Consider the following 20,951-nt stretch of genomic DNA (forward strand, 5'->3'; position numbering starts at 1 on the left):
CAATTTTTTTTCCCTAAAAAGTTAATATAATCCCTCTAAGAATATGAAAAAAAAATTTTAAAACGTAAATTTAAGTATTTCTTATATTATAGATCGTCAACCATGACGACTCTATTCTTTGCGTTTGAGCGCTGGGAGAGGAATTTTCATGTATTCAAATTTAGACGCATTTTTCTCAAAACTATATTTTTCGAATTGGCGTACACGATAACTCGAAAAGTTATTAACCGATCTCCCTGAAATGTTGCACACATCTTTTTTATGATATTACTTTCTATGTGAATTTACAATTTTTCGAAAAAATAATTTTTTCGAAGCAAAAATAGTAGGAAAATTCGCCCCAAAATTCATTTTTTTTGAAGCATTGAAGCGACAATGCCCGCCGATTGAGAAGCCCCGCTGCGACCTTCCTGGAGAATTGAGTGTACATCCGCCATTTTAAATGATTAAAATAAAATAAAAAAAAATTTAAAAAAATTAAAATTTCAATTTTTTGTACTTTATTTCAATTTATTTTAGTTTAATAATAATTATATTTTTTTTTCAAATAATAGGAAATTTTTTTTTTTTTTTTAATAATATTTAGTCATTTTTTATCTTATTTTTATTTATTTTAGTTTTTTATTTTATTTTATTCTATTACATTTAATTCATTTTAAGGGGATAGGCCTGTAAAATTGCGAACAATTTTTTTTTCCTAAAATGTTAATATAATGCCTCTAAGAATATGTCAAAAAAATTTTAGAACGTAAATTTAAGTATTTCTTATATAATATTATAGATCGTCAACCGTGACGACTCTTTTCTTTGCGTTCGAGCGCTGGGAGAGGAATTTTCATGTATTCAAATTTAGACGCATTTTTCTCAAAACTATATTTTTCGAATTGGCGTACACGATAACTCGAAAAGTTATTGACCGATCTCCCTGAAATTTTGCACACATCTTTTGTATGATATTAATTTCTATGTGAATTTACAATTTTTCAAAAAAATAATTTTTTCGAAGCAAAAATAGTAGGAAAATTCGCCCCAAAATTCATTTTTTTTGAAGCATTGAAGCGACAATGCCCGCCGATTGAGAAGCCCCGCTGCGACCTTCCTGGAGAATTGAGTGTACATCCGCCATTTTAAATGATTAAAATAAAATAAAAACAAATTATATTATTTTAATGTATAAGTAAACTGTATGCCAATTTTGAAAAAAATATATTGACTTCTTCATTTTAAATAATTTTAATAAAAATCAGGGAAAATAAGGCCGTTTACAGGTCCCCTTAATTTGGTTTATTTTATTTCGTTTGATTCCATTTTATGTCGCTTTCTTTCATTTAGTTCACTTCATTTAATTTGAATTAATTATTATTATTTTTTTTTTTTTTGCTTAGTTTTTTTCAAACTTTGTACCTTAGTTTTTATCTTAATTTAGTTTATTTTGTTTTGTACACCCCTTTAATTCCTAAAAATATATTGCAATCTACTCGAACAATGGCAACTCAATATTTGTAAAGTAACTGTAAATTAAAAATGAATTCTCATTGCATTTAAAGTTATTAAAGCTAATGGCATCAAGATGCAGCCACTAGAAAATATATTTTTTTCCGCTATTTTAATTTTATGTTGCGCTTCTTTAATAAATGTAAGCTGGTAATAAAGAAAAAATACAAAATTTCGATTATAAATCTTCGGAAAATTACAGAAATAATTTACTACTTTCTTCTTTTAAGTCTCGACCATTGCCCTTCGAAGGAGCAGCACCAATTGGCAGAAAACATGAAAATGGCGCAGAGAACAGGCAGAGAACGCAACGTCAAGTGCGTGAAAAATCAACGCTACAAAACCATGCGACATTTAATACAAGCTTGCTGGCTAATTATTATTACTTGTCTTCTCCACAGGTGGTGCAACCAAAATGGCTAACTAATGTAAATGGTCCGGAGTTATTCACCGACGGCATTGTGCGCATAACTCCGCAGAAGTTACGAGAAACCGCAGCGTGGCGCGATGCCATTCAAAAGGCAGTTAAAGAGGGACATTTTGCGGTTGATATCGATCAGGTGGGTACACATCGGCTGGCATATTGCTTGAGGGCATTGTGAAGTCAATTGATTTAACAGGGTATCATTTTAAACATTTTCAAAATTTAGCAAAATTTATTTACTTTTCTATCAATCATTCAACTTGCAGGATCAGCAGGCGCAGTTAGCACCGTTAAATAGAGGAAGCGACCAACAAAATGTACAACCTGCTCCCAGGCAGTCATCAGCACCACAGTTCGTTCCAATACCATTAGCGCTCTTCAATCCAACTCAATGGACCTTCCAATTGCCCACAATGCCCGCTGGGCTGGCCATGAATCAAGAGCAGCCCAATCTGCTGCAACGAATGTGGAATGATTTCCTGGTGAATAGGCATCGGATGTGGGAACAAATGTAGTTTATAGAAGAAGTCGTATAAAGTGGAAGTACATTGCACGGAACTCAGTTGAAAAGTGCCTGGTTGCATATTTATTTTTTAAATGGAATTTATTTAAGTTTTTATTAATGGGCTGCGAAGTAAGGGATCCGCATATTTGTATGTATAAGTGTGGTTTTTTGCTTAGCTCATATGGTTGTAGAAAAATTATAATCCTTACATTGCACAGTATTTTAGTTTTAAGCCTCGGAGAGTTGCGTGAAAATATTTTAATTTAATTGAAGTTGGGCACACAACCAAAGTTCTCTTAGTAGATTTTAGATAATATTTCGTTTACCTTTTCTCTTTTTTGGCTCGTTATACTACTATCACCTGAAATCTATGTACGAATATATATCCAAATATTGATAAATAAAAAATTCTTTATTCTCTCTCTCTCTCTCTGATTTTTCGAATATAAAATGTGTCTAGAGTCCAGAGTCCTACCTAAATTCGTATTGAGATCTTCTAAATGCAGGCTCAATCTAAGTGACATTTCAATTGAATTAGGGGCAAACGGAAAAGGGAGCTAGATGAGTTCCTTCAATTGAACGCAACAATTTACTCCTTCATTTAGTTTTTACATGTAAGGCAATTTTTTTTTTTAATATGTTAGGAACGATTGAGGATAAGCAGGATTTTGAACAGCTTCAGCATCCATAACGTTCAGGATGCACCACCAACTTGATCTGATTAATGAAACTATTCAATAAATTTCAAAAATCTCAAATGTTCGGGTTGTTGTTGTTGTAGCAGTATCTTTGCCCTGTCAGTGTAGCGTAAACACCGGTCGTCTTCGTCTAGCTCATCTAACGGTAGGCCCAGGAAACTGGCTGTTTCGACGGGTTGGGTCCAGAGGGAGAGAGGTGTTAGATGAGTGGGTTTGATGGGGCATGTGAAAAGGTGGTTAGTGTCGTGCGGGGAGCCTTCACATGCCGGACATATGTTTAGTATGTCGGGGTCGATTCTGGATAAATAGTTTAACCTGCTACAGTATCCAGAACGTAATTGTGCCAAGGTTACGCGGGACTCTCGGGGAAGCTGGAGCTCTTCGTCAGCAATTGGTGGTGGTTGGACTCCGATAACGGCATTCGGGGGTCGGGAGCTTAAGAAGGTGGTAAGGGTCTCCCGATGAATGTCGTTTATGGCCTGTCTGTACACTGTCCGATCCTGGAGTGGTCTGTCTGTTTTGTCCAGGATCTCGTCCACGTAGTTGAGGAAGTGTCAATAACTATGTTTGTTAATTGTCACTAAGTGCAATATCTATAATGGTCGAGTTTAGGAGACCGGGAGCAGAGAAATAGCGCACTTATGATGCCCTCTATACGATTTGCTATTTCTTCGAATATTAACTAATCATATTTTTATGCTGTGAATCACTTCTCTCTAATATCGGGCACTTTATTTTTGGGCTCAAATAAAATACGCAGCAGAGAAACCCGCTAAGATGGCATCTCTACTCAGTAGACTGATGGCAAACATAGTGGGAGTAACCCCAAGGGTCAGGAAATAATGATAGCTACCACGCTTTTCGTTCTCTTATATGGGTCTGAATTGTGGGCAAATGCAATTAAGGCAAATCACCGGTATAAGCTACTAGCATCGGCACAACGAATGGCATCTCTGAGAGTTGTGTCTGCCATAGTATCAGGGCTAGCTGTTCAAGTGATAAGCAGTTCATAGATATATAGATTTACGAGTCTTTGAGTGGAAAAAGTTATGGGCATGAAAGAACGAGAGCATGGAAGAAGGAGTAGGCAAACTTGCAGCCCGCGAAATAAAGAACGAAACGATAAGGCTATGGCAAGCCCGTTGGAGAAACTAAACACGCAGCAGATGAACGGATTTTTAATTTTTTTTTTTTTGATGAGGGGAATTAAATGACTCACGCCTCAACGAGACCGCCGCAGCGGTGGGCTATAAATTTTGGTTCTGGAACCACTTTCGCATTACTTTATGTAGCCCTTCATGTTTCTCTTTAGAAGATTTCTATCTGTATACCTGCGCCCAGGCCCCGCTTTTTTATTTGAATAACGTAAATGCATTTGAAATGAAATTAAATAGCCATGCTCAGCTGTGCGTAGGGTCATTGTTTGTGAAAGACTTAACTAAATGCTTTGCATGTAGGTTAGTTGTTGTTTTTTAGCAAACAAATTTTTGTTTTGTTTTTAGTTTTGGTGCGTGATATAGGGTTCAAAAAGCCTTCGCACACTTCCCGGGTTTACTTTCTGTATTATTTTGGCAGGGACCAGAACGGCATCCATAAAGGACCAATTTTATTTACCCACGTCTGGGTAGCCGTATTTGTGGCCATCTTTTTAGGAGGTGGCTTAGCTTCAGCTGGGCAGTATCTCAGCTGAAACTATTGGAGACCAAAAAATCTAATATAGTTCTACAGTTAAAACACGCTATAGAATCATGACTATTTAAATTTTAAATGGGTCTATAGTATGTTCTTCAAGGGCGGCAAATATTTTGAATAAAGTTCGTTGTGTTGCATTCTTCATTTGTTGTTGTTGTTGTTGTTGTTGTAGCAGCATAAGCATTCCCCGTGTATATACGAGGAATGCTGCTGAAGTGACAGTCCTTGGCCGGATATAAATTCGGGTCGTTCCGGTTACGTAGAACCGACTGTCGTGGGAACGTTTTTTCTCTTATGTCTCGCCTAATGTGAATGTGAGATCTCTAAAACATTCGTTGGCTGTAGGCAGCTCGGTACTATCCATCGTAGGCACATCTAATATTTTTAAAACTATTTTTGTTTGGCTTATCAGTTGCTTTTAATTTTCACGACTTACAACTTTATTTTGTCCTTTAATTAAACTTAACAATTACAAGTTTCTTAAACGAAAATATACAACATTAATCTACTTGTATGCATAGGATTGTAAACTTAAAATTTTTTATAACAACTCTTGTGTTATAAACGTCTGCCGCTCTCTACAGAATCTACAGAAACAAATTATTTACAAAGATATTTTTCACACTTACAGTGTTAGCTTTCACGGCAGTTAGGTTAACATAAAAAATTCACTGCTTAAATATAAAATTGCATTTGCAGTCAGACTCGTTCATCTACTTCGGCGCCCTTTCGCATTCACACGCATTTGTCTAAAGTCACCACGCGCCTGTGTTTTTATACTCTCCACTTCTCGCTTTGTATTGGCATTTTTGTGCTCGACTGGAGTTGGAGGGGTGTCCGATGTCGAGGTGTCAAAAAGTTCGCTCACTTCGACCATGCGTGGTTTGAAAAACATATTCGGTCGTACAATGGATTTTTCAGTTGACTTGAAAAGATGCAAAATGCCCCAAGGGGACTCAGAATTTCGATTGTCCGGTATTGAGGGATTCTCCACTTCCGACTCCAGCACCCAAGCCGCATTGCGCACCTCAATGCGCAGCCGCTCACACTCCTCCAGGCTGACATTTTTACTCACATTGAGCACCTGTGAAATAATAAGGCGAGAGGAGAGAATTAAATTTGATTTGAAACTAACTACTAACTATTTTTGCTACTCACTTGTTCCAGGGGATTCACAATATATAGCGCAGAGTGCTCTGGCTTTGCAATGGCTCGCCCCTCGTTCAGTGATATCGCACGATTATGAAAATCGAATTGCGAATAGAATTCGAAAAACTGTAGTAATAATTCACTCAAGCCGGTTGTGTTGCGACTACGAAAGCCAATGCGTTCAAAATCCCTGCCGAAACTGCAATTGATGCCATCCTCGGTAACGCGAATATCCTCCGGAGTGGTAGATTTCATCAGCGTATTTATTGTGGGCAATATGGGATGTTTCATCTGCTGCAGGAAGAATATCACAAGGCACGTCAGTGAGAAATTGCTTATCCAACGACCAGGCGAGGGATTGGTTAGGCCACAAGTTTGTGCCCAGCGACGAATGCAGAAGGTTAATGGTCGAACGCGTTCGTCGAGCTCGCCAAACATGTACAACAACTCGGACATGTAGAAACCGGTGCTGAGGGGATAGATTATTTTCAAAATTATTTAATTAAAAAAAAGATAATGAAAGGAAATTGAAATGGATCAGAACAAATGTGAGAATAAATGAAATCTTCGGGTGACTCTAAACGACCAACTTTCAGGTTTTGATAAAAGACAAGAATTGAAATGTTTTAAAAATATTATTATTATTTTAATTATGTAATTAAAATGATGGAGCTTATGGGAATTAATATAGTTAGAAAACAAAGAAGTGAAGCACTAAATTAATTAAAAATACCCGAGTCCAAATTTGCAGGGTGCTGAAGACCATCACAAAATATCCCAATTAAGAAGGTTATCAATCAACTTGCTATGCAAGCAGTCGCTGAGATGCTACTGTAAATACTAACCCAGTAAACACCTGTCGAAGACCTAGTCGTTTACAAAACGAAGTCTTTTCTCGAACTGGCTGACAAGATCTAGACACATTCGGCAACCCCTAGACCCGAAGGTATATCAGCACAATAATCGGTTCTATGGTTACGGAACGACCCGGATATATATCAAAGACTGTCATTCGAGCAGCATTCTTCAAGCAACTTCAGGCTAAACAAGGCAAGGGCGGCGTTTGGGCAAACGCATACGATAGGGCGAGTTGGCAAATCTCCAAGCGCACTAAATTGCAAATATTCAACGCATGGCGAAGGTCTACGTCGCGCGAAACAGCAGATGCCGCCATCATACGGGACGGCCCAAAAACAACAGCCCAGAACCGTGTACGATGGAAGAGTCTTGTCATCATTGTTTCCTCGAATCCCTAGCGTGAAACGCGCCATCTCGTCCGATTACTGGGTAACACTTTCACCTGCTTCCAGCTTAACCCGAGTTAAGCCGTCTCGCGATCTATAGTTCTTTTCTAGGTTTCTCTTGCTCTGCCAGGCGCTCTTCCTCTCGTTGTAAGTGGGTTCCATTCCAATACCTTCTTCGCCATGTTATCGTCTTTTTTGCGTAATCCACTTCCATTTCTGTCTTCTAATCCAAATGTGTAACTGCTCCATGTTTGCTTTTTCGAGCAATATTTTGTTTGGCATTATTAGTGGCCAGAAAATTCGGAATATAATCCCTACACAGCGGTTGACAAAAACTTCTAAGCGACTGGTTATAGCGGTGGTGATTTTCCAGGTAGAGCTACTTTACAGGAGTACCGACAGCACATTCGACTTGAAGAGCCTAACCTTTACAATGGAACTCAGGTTGTTGTTTCGCCATAAACATCCCGAACGCCCCTCTGGCTTTTTCGATTCGGGAGCGTTTAACTATTTACATTCGTGCCATCGCCCGAGGGGACTTTGCTGCCGAGGTAGGTAGTATGCTAAGCGGCCTGTGCTACTTAGTACAATTTTATTTAGGACTCTGTATTAGGGAGAGTGGTGCATGATCTGACATGATCATGTCGAAATCGGAGGTGTCTCTTTCTCCCAGATGGAGCGACTTCCAACCGCCTTTGTAACCGAATCGGGCGGCGAAAAACTCAATGAAAAGTTGAGGTCACTAAAAAGTCAAGGTCATTAAAAATCCGAATCGATTGAGGCTAGCATCCTGATTGATTTTAATGATTGCTCGAAGTACAAAAATACAAGCAAATTGAGAAGATTTAAGGTACTTGACCACCTTGGAAAGCTAAAAAGTACAACATATTCAATAATTTTTTTTTTCATGTTCTGTGTAATATATTAAAATAAATTTTTTTTTTAATTTTTATTTAGAGCTTATATAATACAAAAAAAAATTGATTTATTAAAATTTCTTTTTTTAACATATATCCAGGAGGCGCCAAAGTCGAGGCCTGAAGAAAATCATGTCTTGCGGCGGACAGTTAATCTTAGAAATGGTAATTCTAAAACAAAAGAGAGAAACAAAATTTTCAAAAGGAAGGTTCCTTGCGTGAGAATTTACCACAAACTGACAAAAAAAAAATAATAAAAAAATGGCGGATGTTTGAAAAAAAGTTAAGAAAACACCCCTGTTTTTCACAATGTTATGCTTAAAAAGCAATACTTTATTAACTTTTTTTTTGCAAAATGTGGTAAATTGGCATACAAAACATCTTAACAAATAAAACAAGACCAAAATCAATAAAATCGGCTAAGCAGTTTCGGAGATAAAGTGTCCGCCATTCGAAAAAAAGTAATTTCTGGAAAAACGCGTTTAAAGTTAAAACTTGCTATTTTCTTTCCGCTGAGTCAGCAAGTAATGAGTGCAGGATGCGCCTGCACATTTTCACTGATTTCACTTTGTTAGAATTCGAATTTAAAAAAACAGTTTCAGGTGATGATTTTTAAAAGTATAAGGATTGAAAAAATGTAAAAAAAAAAATTTAATTTTTTGAAACTTATAAGGTGGTCAAGTACCTTAAAGATTAAGATTAAAAACATCCAACTCAGTTTAGTATGTATTGAAGGTAATACCAGAGTTCTCCTCTGCTGGAAATAGGTTTTAGAAACACAGCCAAACTTACACCCACTTTACTGATTTCATTTGTTTTCAACCAGTGTAAAGCAGACACTGTGAACATAGCTTTTCATTTCAACCCATTTCTCAGATAAAAGTGGAACGCAGCTTCCTTATCACAAGAAGAGCTTTCGCGCCAATTTCAAAGTTTACACATAAACCGACCTGCTTTTACAACCGAGCTGTCCATGTATGAATTGGCCAAGAATATTCATCATCTAGAGTTACACCGAACGCCACGATGAATCACACGAGCATACCAAAACATATAAAATTTGATAACAAAGCTATGCACAGAAAAAAATCCAACAAGATAAAGAGGAACCTTCAAAGCATTTCAAAACAAACGACTAGCACTGGCAGCTACAGGTGGAGGGCATTAATGTAACGCACGAGTATGTACCTGTAGCTCGCACTTTTGTTGCTGTGGCTCGCTTAGATAACTGATTCACCTGTGCCATTGTGGGCAATAGGCTGTATGGTAAGTACACAAGAATTGCGATAGCCAAGAAGCGAACAAGTGTCGTGTTCTATGTTACAAAGCGGAGGGGTTTTAAGCGTGTATGTGATGCACTTGTTTCCACCAACGTCCGCCAGCAGCGCGCCAGGTTATGTTGAACCAGCCTTATATCTTATCGCCAGCCGAACGTTCGTGGCTTATCTTATCAGCGTCACTTCGTAGCTTTGGTAAGAGTGTACGCAATTCTTGCTAAATTTGTTTTGTCAGTTTTTTGATCACTTATTGGATAGCTGTGGGTTTGAGGTATGATTTCACAAAACGACAGCAAAAGATTTTCTTCAGTGAAATTTCAACGAACGACAACGACATACGAACAGTAAAGTGAGACCAGCAGCGAAGAGGTCGAATTTTACTAATTTACTTAAAAAAAAATAAAAAATTAAATAATCCAAGCAAATAACAACCAACGGAGAATTTATAAAAATATATCGAGTATTGGAAAACCATATTTGTGGCAAAAACTATTACTTATAAACTTTTGAGCGCGCTTACTTAAAAGGTGAATTTTTTTTTTGCTTCAACTGAATTTTAAGGGCGATTGCTTCTTAAAAAAATGTGACCAATAAACAGTTTGAAATGAATTTATTGAAGTTTATAAAAAAAAATAAATCTGATTTGATTGAGTGACATACATTTTTTGGCTATGAGTTTGTAACTGTAAATATTGCAAATATTGAAGACTTGAGATAAAACGTAGAAAAAACAAGGGCGTTGACGCATTGAAGTCGTAACAGAAACTGAAAATGTGAAAATGAAATAGAACAAGAAGTTTAATGAATGAATGAAATAAAGTACTAAACCAGCAACAAAACATTAATTAAATAAAACAGAATGAAATAAATATTAATAATAAAATTAATATGACTAAATACAAAAAAACAACTTGAATTAAATTAAATTAAAAAATTTCAGTTAATTAAAATAGAAATAAAAATTAATTAATAACAAAATGTAATTGATTAAAAAAGTAAATTAAGAAGAATAAATAAAAAAAATAATTACATTAAATAAAAATAAGTGTTACAAAATAGAATAGAATAAAAATTAAAAATAAAATAAAATGAGATGAAATGAAATACAATACCTACAAATAATACAAAAAAATAGAATAGAATAAAAGCTAAAACAAAATAAAATGAGATAAAATAAAATAAATTATATTAAATTAAATTTCAATAAAAATGCAAGAACAAAAATTTAAATAAAGAATTTATTCAAATTAAACTAAAAATTTTATTTGAATAAAAGTTTATTATAATAAAATAAAATTGAAAAAAAAAATGAGATAAAATTAATCAAGAAGAGATCAAATAAAAAATAACACAAATAATAAAATTAAATTAAATTATTTTAAGCTAAATTTAATTTAAATAAAAAAAAAAACAGAACAAAAATTTTACTTAAACCAAAAAAATAAATTAATTAAAAAAATTTAAATAACAAAAACCAGATAAACAAAAAATTAAACTAACATAAACAAATTAAATTTTAAAAAATTTAAATAAAATATAATAAAATAAAATTGGATAAGAAGAAAACATTTAAATAGAGTAAAATAAAGCGAAACAAAGTTAAAACAAATTAATAATTATATATAATTAATGAAATTATGTTAAATTAAATTTAAATAAAAAGAAATTAAATACAAAAACCAAAAAATAATAATTTATTCAAATAAACTATATTAAAGCAAAAATAAAAATAAACTATAATAAAAGAGAATGTAATAAAAAGAATACATTTAAATAATATAGAATAAAATAAAAAAGTTAAATTTAAATAAAAAGAAAACTAAAAGCAAAAAAAAAAATTATTCAAATCAAACTAAAAATAAATTATAATAAACTAGAATTGACTAAAATGAATAAATTTCAATAGAATAAATTAAAGCGAAACAAAAAAAAAAAAAAAAAAACAAATTAAAATAAAGTTAAACCAAGTAAAACATATAATATTTAGATAAAAAATAAAATAAAAAAATTAATAAAATAAAATAAAAAAAATACAATCACATTAAATAAGAAAAAAGTATAATAAAATAGAATAAAAATTAAATTAAATTAGGGATAATAAAATAATTAGAAATAAAATAAAATTAAATAAATAAAAAATAAGACAAATGAAGGCAAAAAGTAATGGAATAAAATATATATACGTATAATTTGTTCTTTGTTTTGCCAATGACGAGGTTTAAAATGCTTAATGCATCATTAAAGCTGCCGACGCAGCAATGGTATGTCCGGAGACAAAAACAACTCCCCCTCGTTTGGAACCGTCGCTCACCCTGCAACTGCTTTCGCATTACTTCAGCGTGGCGTCCCATCTTCCTCATTACAAAGGTCTATACCTAAGTGCCTGCGTCCAGTCCCCGCTTTTTTATACGGAGAATTTTTTCTCTGAAACCACTGATGACCTTCTACGTTTCCTCGCTAGTTAGCATCTTGTCGATTACATTTTCACTGATTATGTGACCGGGCGTTCTCAAGCGTTCCACGTTCTTATTCCCAACGCATGCATTGGAAAAAGGTGTGTTCAGCATCATCTGCGGCTGCGTCACCATATATGCATGCGTGGTGTTCGCATTTCCCTATTTTGTACAGGTATTTCTGGAAATACCAGAAAGTTAGTCTTGGGCCCAATCTTACGCATAGGTTCTTTAGAATCTTTTTTGTGATAAGCGTATTTAAGCAAGTTTGCATGCTAACTTTTAGTGCGATGTGCTTTTTGGTTAGAAGTATATATGTATAATAGTTGAAATAAATTGAAGCAATATAAAATAAATTAAAAATCAATAAATTAAAGTTAAATAAAAATAATAAATTAAATAAATAACTATAAAAAACAATTGATTTAAATCAAATACAAATAATGTACAGGCAATAACAGGTGACTAAACATAAGTATAAATTAAAATAATAAAAAAAAACCAAATAACAGAAAAAATAATTTAAAATAAAATCAAAAATAAAGACCAAATTAAAAAGTGAAAATAAAAAATTTTGCAAAATTCAAAAAAATTAAATAAATAAATAATAAATAGAAAAGAATGAAAATCGGCGCTTATTTTTTACTCTATTGATGAAAAAATATATAAATAATCAAAAACTTATTAACTATAATTTTTTTTTACTATTTTTGGTACAAGCCAAACAAACAAGGAGGTTAATTTAAATTCAATTCATTAAAAATACGTCTAGAATCCTTGTAAAAAAATCAAAATAACGACTAAAGAAGCGTGTCGGGTGCTTACGTTGCTGCCGTTACGGTGAATTGCGAGCGCTATCGAGCTATGCTGACTAAATTTTTGTTTCCGAAATTGATCAGCTAAACATCGACGGCATTTGGTTCCAAAAAGACGACGCAACTTGCTATCCAGCGCACTTAACATTCGATTTATTGCAATATTCAAGTCCCCATTGACGCCATACGGCCAGATTTATTGGAAAAAGTAGTCCAAAATTGGACTGATCGAATGGACCATGCAACTCATAGTCTTGGCAGACATATGCTGGATATTATATTCAAATAATAAATGCCATGCAATTATTTACTAGATTATACCATACTAAAAAAAATCAGTACAACAATATTTCTGTTTTGTATTATCATTTTAAGTTCTTAAGCTACTTAAAAACACCTGATATAAAATAATTGTGAACTTAAATTAAAAAAATTAAAATAATCTACAAAACTCATAATACATATTTTGTTAAAAATTCTGAGAGAAACCAAAACTTCTAATTTAAAGATATAAGTGAATACACCAATTTCGAATGACTTAAAACTTTCGATGACCTCACGCGCGTATTAGTGTATGAAAGCACCTGTTGTTGCAACACCAACAAAATTAATCATCAATGGCGCTGAGCTGATAACAGTATTTGCTATACACACATAGATAATGTCATATAAAATGTGTTAAGCAGTGGTTAGTTAGGAATACGAATTGAGGTGAAGTGAAGTAAAATTTAACAAAAAGTTAATGGGCCAACTAGAAAATTGTGAAGAATTTTTTTTTATTGAATAGTGTACGAGTGTAATCCATGTATAGACTTATTTATAAAAAAAAAATTGGTTTAATAATAATTTATGCATGTGTAAATAGAAACAATTTATGTGTGTAAGATTGTAATTGATTTGAAAAAAAAATGTTTTTTTGGAAATTAATGATTTTCATTGCTTGAATACATAATATATATACTGAGTTTTATATATATTTTTATATATAGCCAATTTTTTTAGCAAGTGTAATAAGTGCTACAATTAATATTTAGTATTTTAAACATTTATAATCCTTGAAGAAAGCAATAACATAGACTTTCTTAAAAAACTGTTTTCCTTAACATTTCATTGTAAAATTAAAACACGCGAAAAAGATTGGAAAACTTGAATTCTCCGAAAAAGGAACTTAACTTGTTTGTCTATTAGTCACAATTTATTGCTGGCATTTTATCTACGCGCATTGATAAAGTAATTGATTAGGCTGCCATTAATGGGGAAATGCCTGAGTTTATTGTGCTGTAACCTTAAAAATTTAATTCGCTTATCGCATAAAATGCTTTACTATTCCCCAAAGGGCTTCAGCAATTGAAACTAAACATTTAAATCTGTGCTTCATTTCATTTTACTTCTTCTTCTCTTCTCATTTCAGCTGCTCGCCACTACCTCTGAGTACAACAACAAAATCATACCAACAATTACATTGCCAAAAACGACAACAAAATGGGTTTTGGACGGCAGGAGAATACGCTGGAGAAGCAAATCGGCTGCGTGAAATATACACTTTTCTGCTTTAACATTGTCGCATGGATGTTTGCCACCGCCTTGTTTGCGCTCAGCATTTGGTTGCGCGCCGAGCAGGGCTTCAACAATTGGCTGTCCATACTTCAGGCACAATCATTTTACATTGGCGTCTACATATTTATCGGCACAAGCATCATCATGATGGCTGTATCGTTTTTGGGTTGCCTCAGCGCGCTGATGGAGAATGTTTTGGCGCTACTAGTCTTCCTAGGCACGCAGATTTTCGGTTTTGTTGCAGCCGTGGCTGGATCGGCCGTACTGCTTGATTATAGTACCATGCATTCCAGCCTTCAACCGCTGTTGAGCAGGTCGTTGACAAGTTTTGTTAGTACCTCAGAGTATTCGCATTCCACATACGTGCTTAATATGATTCAGAGTAATATTGGCTGCTGTGGTGCAACTGGTCCGTGGGATTATTGGAATCTACATCAACCATTGCCAGATTCATGCCGCGATACTGTGAGCGGCAATTGTTTCTTTAATGGTTGTGTCGACGAATTGACTTGGTTCTTTACGGGCAAGACTTCATGGATTGTTGCCGTGGCATTGGGATTGGCTCTGTTGCATGTAATCTGCGCTGTTTTGAGTTTGGTATTGGTGCAAGCTGTTAAGAAGGAGGAAGATGAAGCGCGTACCTACAGGCACTGAGAAGTGCGAGTTGCTGGATAGTAATTAAAGTAAGGATAAACAGTGAGAGAGGGTATTGGAGTCGAATATGAATGCTGATTGTTGCTGGAAATGCATACCTGTTCTTTAAACGCGCGCATTGAGTTCCGTTGGAAATCGACAATTTTAAAACTCTACTTTTTTTTAACACAAAACCGCCGAATGAACTTTTTACATACCACATAAATATTTTTCATACATATTTAATTTTTACAGTTACCCATTAGATTTTTAAGGTTGTTAACAAAAGATACCTTTACAAATACGCCTAAGCTCACAAGTAGTTTTAATAAAATCATAAATAAATAAAACTTTGTGCTTTCTTCTACATTTGGAAGAAAATTGCAAGAAATCTATGAAGTCATCGCTATACTTTTTACAAACTCATTCAGGTATCTATTCTAACTGTCCGGCTGATGTTGAGGAAAATTCGCGAATGGCGAGTTGACAGCGCACAATCTAGGAAGAACGCAGAGATGAAGAAGTAAGACTGGCAGACACCTAAGCTGATATCACACTGTGCGACTACGCCAAACATGATAAACGGTTCAAAGCAAGGTCCTCAAATCGCTTGCCGACAGCACTTGGGACAAAGACAAAGAATTGTTGCTATCGACATTTAAGCCAATTGGATGACCGGTTCTAAACTATGCTGCGCCTGTCTCGTCGCCTGAAACTAGTGACACGCAGTGGATAAAGCGCCAGACTTGCCAAAACACTGTTTTCGGACAGCGACGGGTTTCCTCCTGATGCCTCCTCTTCAACACCTTCACAACGAGGCACAGATTATAAACTACTCAGCAAACAGTTTCTGCTTGGGTGCTACCGCAGGTTTAGAAGAAGACGACCGGTGGTATACACTACACTAACAGGGCTTGTATTGATGCTACAACAACAACTACGCCAAACATTTTACTGTACTCCTTAATCGGCAGCATGGAAGCCTCGTTGTGAAGGTGTTGCAAGGGAGACAGCAGGCATCCCGTGGCTGTCCTGATTGCAGCGTTTTGACAGGTCTGAAGTCTTATCCACTGCGTATCACTGGGGCAGGCGACCGCATATGCTGTTAAAACAACAACAACCGCATAATTCAGAGCCAGCCTCCCAATCGTCTTATATCTCGCCAGCAACATTTCTTTGTATTTGTCCCAAGTGCTGCCGGCTAGCGATTTGAGACCTTTGTTGTGGTTTTGGACCTTATTGACAATTGCGGTTGTATGCGCTGAAAAGGAGAGCAAACTGTCGAAGGTGACGCCCAAGGTTTTGGGGTTGTTAACGGTCGGTATCGATGGGCCACCGACTTTCACCTTTAGCTCTACTATAAGTTTGACTTCCCTCGTCCAGGTAGTAGAGAGGAAAGTTTTAATCGGGAAAGTTTGAGATTCTTCGCAGTGAACAAGCGAGAAAGGCTGGCAAGATAAACGCGCACTTTGAAACACAAGTCATCGATGTCTTGCACGACGCAAATATCGAACAATCAGGAACATAGGAGACCAGCAGACATCTGCTATATCCTGAGGTAGCTCTCAGGCACGTTAGGAAGCATCTCTTCAACTACACTGACGAGACCCAGGACAAAAAAAAACTACAACTACTGTCGGGAAGTGGTAAACACCTTCCTAAACTTCCTATCCCCGAATGCCGTTATCAGAGGCTAATCACCACATTTTGCAGACGAAGAATTTCAGCCGCCTCGCGTAACCTTAGCTCAATTACGTTCTGAACATTGTAGAAAGTTAAACTCCTATTTATGCGCAATTGACCCCGACATACTGAATATACTAATGCCCAGCACTTGAAGGCACACTGCACGATACTAACCACATATTCACATGTCCTCGCGAATCAACTCACCTAATTCCCGTTTCCCTCTGGACCTAACCTGTCGACACAGGACGTTTCCTGGGCCTATCGTTATATGAGTTAGACGATGACCATCGATGACTACTCCGCACTGGGAGGGTTTAGTTAACTGTTACAAAAACAAAAGCAACAATAACAATTCCACATAAACTGATACAACAACAACGACTACTACTACTACTACTCCACGACAGCCGGTTCTACGTTACCGTTATTCACCGTATGTAAGTATGGGGAATGTTTATGCTGCTACAACAACAACTACTACTCCATACAAACTGCTGCAACAACTGTTCCAAACAAACTGCTAAAACAACAACAACATGCCAAACAAAGTTCTTCTGAGAGAGAGAAATTGTAAAGGATTCAAATATTTGCTAAACCTCTACGGACTGCGAAGTCATCTTCACAGGTTCGGAGTCTTATGACTTCTGGCGATTCTGCCACCTAGAAAATCACCACACTTGAAGAGAAGCGCGCACACTCAAGCCAGCCTATCTTAAGTTCATTCAAAGAACTGGGTCTGAATAAAGTATCGTGAATAGTAGAAAGCACAATAGATCTTAAGGTCCAAGTGCACTTAAGGCAGCTAAGAAATGTAGTCGAAAATTTACTAAGATAGTGCACTATTTGCTTTAGCCAGATTTAAAGAGCTTCCAGCGTCAGTTAATAAACAGAGTTAGATAGTAAAAATGGGGTTTGTCGAGTTTCAAATTATAAAAATAAGAATTAGTAGTTCTTTGCTACTTGAACTCAATATATATTATATTATAATTTTTTTTTTTTCAATGTTTAACACATTACAATAATAATGGAAGTAGAAAGTAATAGCGCAGTTAAAAAAACTCTGTAGCTGAGGTTGGTAGGTGAACTATTCAAATTTTCTAAGTAGAGTGAAAAGTGTCTAAAGCAAAATTTTTATATATTTAAAAAAAAAATTAATTGGTATAGTAAATATCTTTCAAAATGTAATAGGATTTAGGTAGGTTTATAAAACATGACTTTTAAAGATTAGAAGAACCCGAAGCAAGATAATTCTCAGAAAAAAAATGTGTCATAGGACCAGAAAAATCAAGCATCCCGCTTCTTTTCAGAATCGAAAAAAGCAAAATCTGATGATCAGCAATATATATAAGTTAGACCGGGTCGATTTGTGGGGAGGCAAAAAAATCGCCCATTGCTCTGTGAAAATCATATTCTAGGGATCAAAATAAGAAACTTTGCCGAAGGAACCATACCTCTAAAACGAATTCTGATGTCCCCCAAATTGGGGTCGAACTTTTTAGTTTCTTTTCTATAACTCACTTAAATTAATTTTTTCATCTACATATGTTCTAACTAAATAAATTTCTTAAGAGAAAAAATAGATATTACAAATAAATAATAAATATTATTATAAATAAATAAAAATAAAGAAAAAACATAGCCATTTAGCTGATTTTTTCATGTAAAGGCCAAAAATGGCGATATTTTAAAATTGTGGGACATCGGAATTCGTTTTAGAGGTATGGTTCCTTCGGCAAAGTTTCTTATTTTGATCAATAGAATACGAATTTCACAGAGCAATGAGCGATTTTTAAATCGACCCGCCCTAATATAAGTATGTACACATAATTATATAAGAACAATACTCACAGATTGCTCATGGACAGATCAATTTCCAAATTCAAATGCTCATGATGGTATTTGATAATCGGCACACGTGCCTGTAGTATGCGTCGCACATGACAAACTCCGGGTAAAAAAAGGTGTAACATATCACCAATACTTTCCATTTGTCGTTGTGTCTGCGAACGACCATTCGTTAGATTTTCCTTCGTATGAAATACTAAACGCGCCTCGTTATTACGCTGCATAGTAGCCGGTCCCACCACTTCACGATCGAAACGCAATATTAAATCTAAATCACAGCCCATTCTGCCAAAACCATTTACCGACGAACCAAATGGTTGTGCATTTGCATAGGGAAATATACCCGAAACGGCCTGCTGTACTTGTAGTGCAGCAAGAAAACGCAAACGTACTCCTAGATCATTGAGTTGCGTTCGCTGGTGCAAAAGCACAATTTGTCCATCTAAATCCGGTGCTGCGCATAACAGATCATTTAGGGCATTGTTATCAAGCATTGCGGTACCACCAATCGCATCTAATGTAGCTGTTGTCGATTTAGTAGTTGCTTTTGACGCACGCTTACCACTTACAGCTCTAAACCAAAGAAAAGGTGAGTGTGCCGGCACACCAGAAAGTTCATCATTATAAGCCGAGGCGGATATGGCAGTATTGGCTTCTTGCATGCTGGCAAACTCTAATAATATATAATGTTGATCATCATCATGTCGTATGCAATAATGATGTGCACTGAGTATCTGTCCAAAACTGGCGCAATAGTTATACAATTCAGGGAATGATTTTTCGGATTGTACTTGCACCACAATACTCCGTGTGGCTTGTTGCTGACGTCGCTGCATCATATTATTGTAGGTGAGTTTTTCTAAAAAATCAATGTTTGCAAATATAAATAGTAGATGCTAGAAAGTTATATTTTGATTATCTTACCCTTACCCTGGGTGGCACCGGCATTGGAAGAGAATGTTTTACGTAGATGTTTGCTCCATAATAAACACTGTTTTGTATTGTTTCTCACCAAGCAATGCATAATATCGTCTGTCAACGTTCAGTTTAGTGCCTGAATTGTTATTAAATTAGCAAAATTATATTATTTATCAAATCAGACAAAATATACAAACCCAATCGGTAATAGTTTAGCGGCGAAAAGAACTCACTGAGGTTAAGTTGAATTGATCAGCTGTAGTTAGTGTTGTATGTTAGATTAGGGATGTAATACACTCGGCAGTGTAAATAAGCAGTACCGACTTAAAGAAATATATAAACCGGTACAAGAATTGTATGTGATTGTAACCAAAGTGTATTCAACGACAACATCTCGAGACTCAATTGTTCATTTTATAAAAACTGTTAAATTTGATTGAATGCGATAGCAATATTTTAAGTATGGGCATTGTTTGATTTATGCGATGAAGAGGAAAGAGGGACGCTGATATTCTGAGGAATTCACTTTTTGGCAAAAGGGAAAAGCATAGTCTAGAAAACAAATGTTATCAAAAATGCTGCAAATGTGAACGTCCGAAAAAATACCAATTGGCTGGCAAACATGCAAAATAAAAGTTGATTGCTCTACAGAAGTTGGCAATATATGACTTAAGCTATTTTATGATATGAATTGTCAAATTCATTCAATTTCCTGTCTCGATTGGCAATTTGATTGAAATTGATCATGGAAAGCAGTCAAAAATTTACTAACGAGGTACTTAGTTACAGTCTGGACAGATAGCAGCGTTAATCGGATCACCGGCGCAGTTAATTCTGATGAAAATTATAGTGTGACAGACGGTTGTTACGTGGAATAGTGAACAGCTGATTTGTTTATTGGATAGTTTTGTCAGTTAAAGATGGACCGCAGGCAACTAATACCGGTATTAGCTTCCTTGATACTAAGAAAAAATTATTTATTTGAAAAAAATCTTGAACTGCAATTTCTGAAACTGCTTCAGACTGTGTTGTTGTTGTTGTAGGAGTACCTTTGCCCTGTCAGTGTAGTGTAATCACCGGTCGTCTGGCTGTTTCGACGGGTTGGGTCCAGAGGGAGAGAGGTGTTAGATGAGTGGGTTTGATGGGGCACGTGAAAAGGTGGTTAGTGTCGTGCGGGATGCCTTCACATGCTGGACATATGTTTAGTATGTCAGGGTCGATTCGGGATAGGTAGGAGTTTAACCTGCTACAGTATCCAGAACGTAATTGTGCCAAGGTTACGCGGGACTCTCGGGGAAGCTGGAGCTCTTCGTCTGCAAAGGTGGTGGTTGGACTCCGATAACGGCATTCGGAGGTCGGGAGCTTAAGAAGGTGGTAAGGGTCTCCCGATGAATGTCGTTTATGGCCTGTCTGCACACTGTCCGATCCTGGCGTGGTCTGTCTTTTTTGTCCTAGATCTCGTCCACGTAGTTGAGGAAGTGCCTCCTGATGTCCCTTGTAGGTGGCTCAGGCTCAAGCAGGTGTCTGCATGGGTGAGGCCTACGGTGACACCCTAGCAGAAACTGGCAGCCGGTTCTACGTTACCGGAATGACTCGGGGTTTTCCCGACCAAGGGCTGCCGCCCCAGTAAACTAGCCCTGT

The 20,951-nt window shown here is 35.9% G+C and overlaps 3 protein-coding genes across 5 annotated transcripts; 2 read left to right on the plus strand and 1 right to left on the minus strand.

Annotated features, from left to right (window-relative positions):
• The first annotated feature begins 1,519 nt into the window (after positions 1–1,519).
• Positions 1,520–2,847, plus strand: LOC129238005 (uncharacterized). The gene is made up of 4 exons (XM_054873032.1): positions 1,520–1,636; positions 1,725–1,811; positions 1,896–2,054; positions 2,185–2,847. Exons 1-4 carry the CDS (start codon positions 1,571–1,573, stop codon positions 2,431–2,433), a joined length of 561 nt encoding a protein of 186 aa, XP_054729007.1. The 5' UTR covers positions 1,520–1,570; the 3' UTR covers positions 2,434–2,847.
• A 2,378-nt stretch (positions 2,848–5,225) lies between these two features.
• LOC129238854 (poly(A) RNA polymerase, mitochondrial) lies at positions 5,226–19,576 on the minus strand. Its single transcript, XM_054874071.1, has 5 exons — positions 19,508–19,576; positions 19,317–19,446; positions 18,396–19,251; positions 5,972–6,431; positions 5,226–5,897 (listed from the first exon to the last, which is right to left on the minus strand). Exons 2-5 carry the CDS (start codon positions 19,414–19,416, stop codon positions 5,523–5,525), a joined length of 1,791 nt encoding a protein of 596 aa, XP_054730046.1. The 5' UTR covers positions 19,417–19,446; positions 19,508–19,576; the 3' UTR covers positions 5,226–5,522.
• On the plus strand, positions 9,816–15,160 carry LOC129238855 (tetraspanin-2A). Of its 3 annotated transcripts, none has more exons than XM_054874072.1 (2): positions 9,816–9,927; positions 14,080–15,160. In XM_054874072.1, exon 2 carries the CDS (start codon positions 14,151–14,153, stop codon positions 14,877–14,879), a length of 729 nt encoding a protein of 242 aa, XP_054730047.1. In that variant the 5' UTR covers positions 9,816–9,927; positions 14,080–14,150; the 3' UTR covers positions 14,880–15,160. The 3 variants fall into 3 exon arrangements, with proteins under 3 accessions (XP_054730047.1, XP_054730050.1, XP_054730048.1); XM_054874075.1 differs by lacking the exon at positions 9,816–9,927 and adding an exon at positions 13,281–13,356; XM_054874073.1 differs by lacking the exon at positions 9,816–9,927 and adding an exon at positions 13,369–13,406.
• Positions 19,577–20,951: the final 1,375 nt, after the last annotated feature.

This window comes from Anastrepha obliqua, chromosome 2 (assembly GCF_027943255.1).
Source record: "Anastrepha obliqua isolate idAnaObli1 chromosome 2, idAnaObli1_1.0, whole genome shotgun sequence".
NCBI lineage: Eukaryota > Metazoa > Arthropoda > Insecta > Diptera > Tephritidae > Anastrepha > Anastrepha obliqua.

Excerpts from the sequence above, each read along its gene's own strand:
- LOC129238854 (XM_054874071.1), bottom strand. The coding sequence starts at position 19,416 with ATGCATTGCTTGGTGAGAAACAATACAAAACAGTGTTTATTATGGAGC. Across the intron at positions 19,252-19,316 it reads CGGTGCCACCCAGGGTAAGG|AAAAACTCACCTACAATAAT; the intron begins GTAAGATAATCA and ends TTGATTTTTTAG. Across the intron at positions 6,432-18,395 it reads GATCTGTCCATGAGCAATCT|CACCGGTTTCTACATGTCCG; the intron begins GTGAGTATTGTT and ends CTATCCCCTCAG.
- LOC129238005 (XM_054873032.1), top strand. The coding sequence starts at position 1,571 with ATGCAGCCACTAGAAAATATATTTTTTTCCGCTATTTTAATTTTATGT. Across the intron at positions 1,812-1,895 it reads GGCAGAGAACGCAACGTCAA|GTGGTGCAACCAAAATGGCT; the intron begins GTGCGTGAAAAA and ends TCTTCTCCACAG. Across the intron at positions 2,055-2,184 it reads TTGCGGTTGATATCGATCAG|GATCAGCAGGCGCAGTTAGC; the intron begins GTGGGTACACAT and ends TTCAACTTGCAG.
- LOC129238855 (XM_054874072.1), top strand. The coding sequence starts at position 14,151 with ATGGGTTTTGGACGGCAGGAGAATACGCTGGAGAAGCAAATCGGCTGC.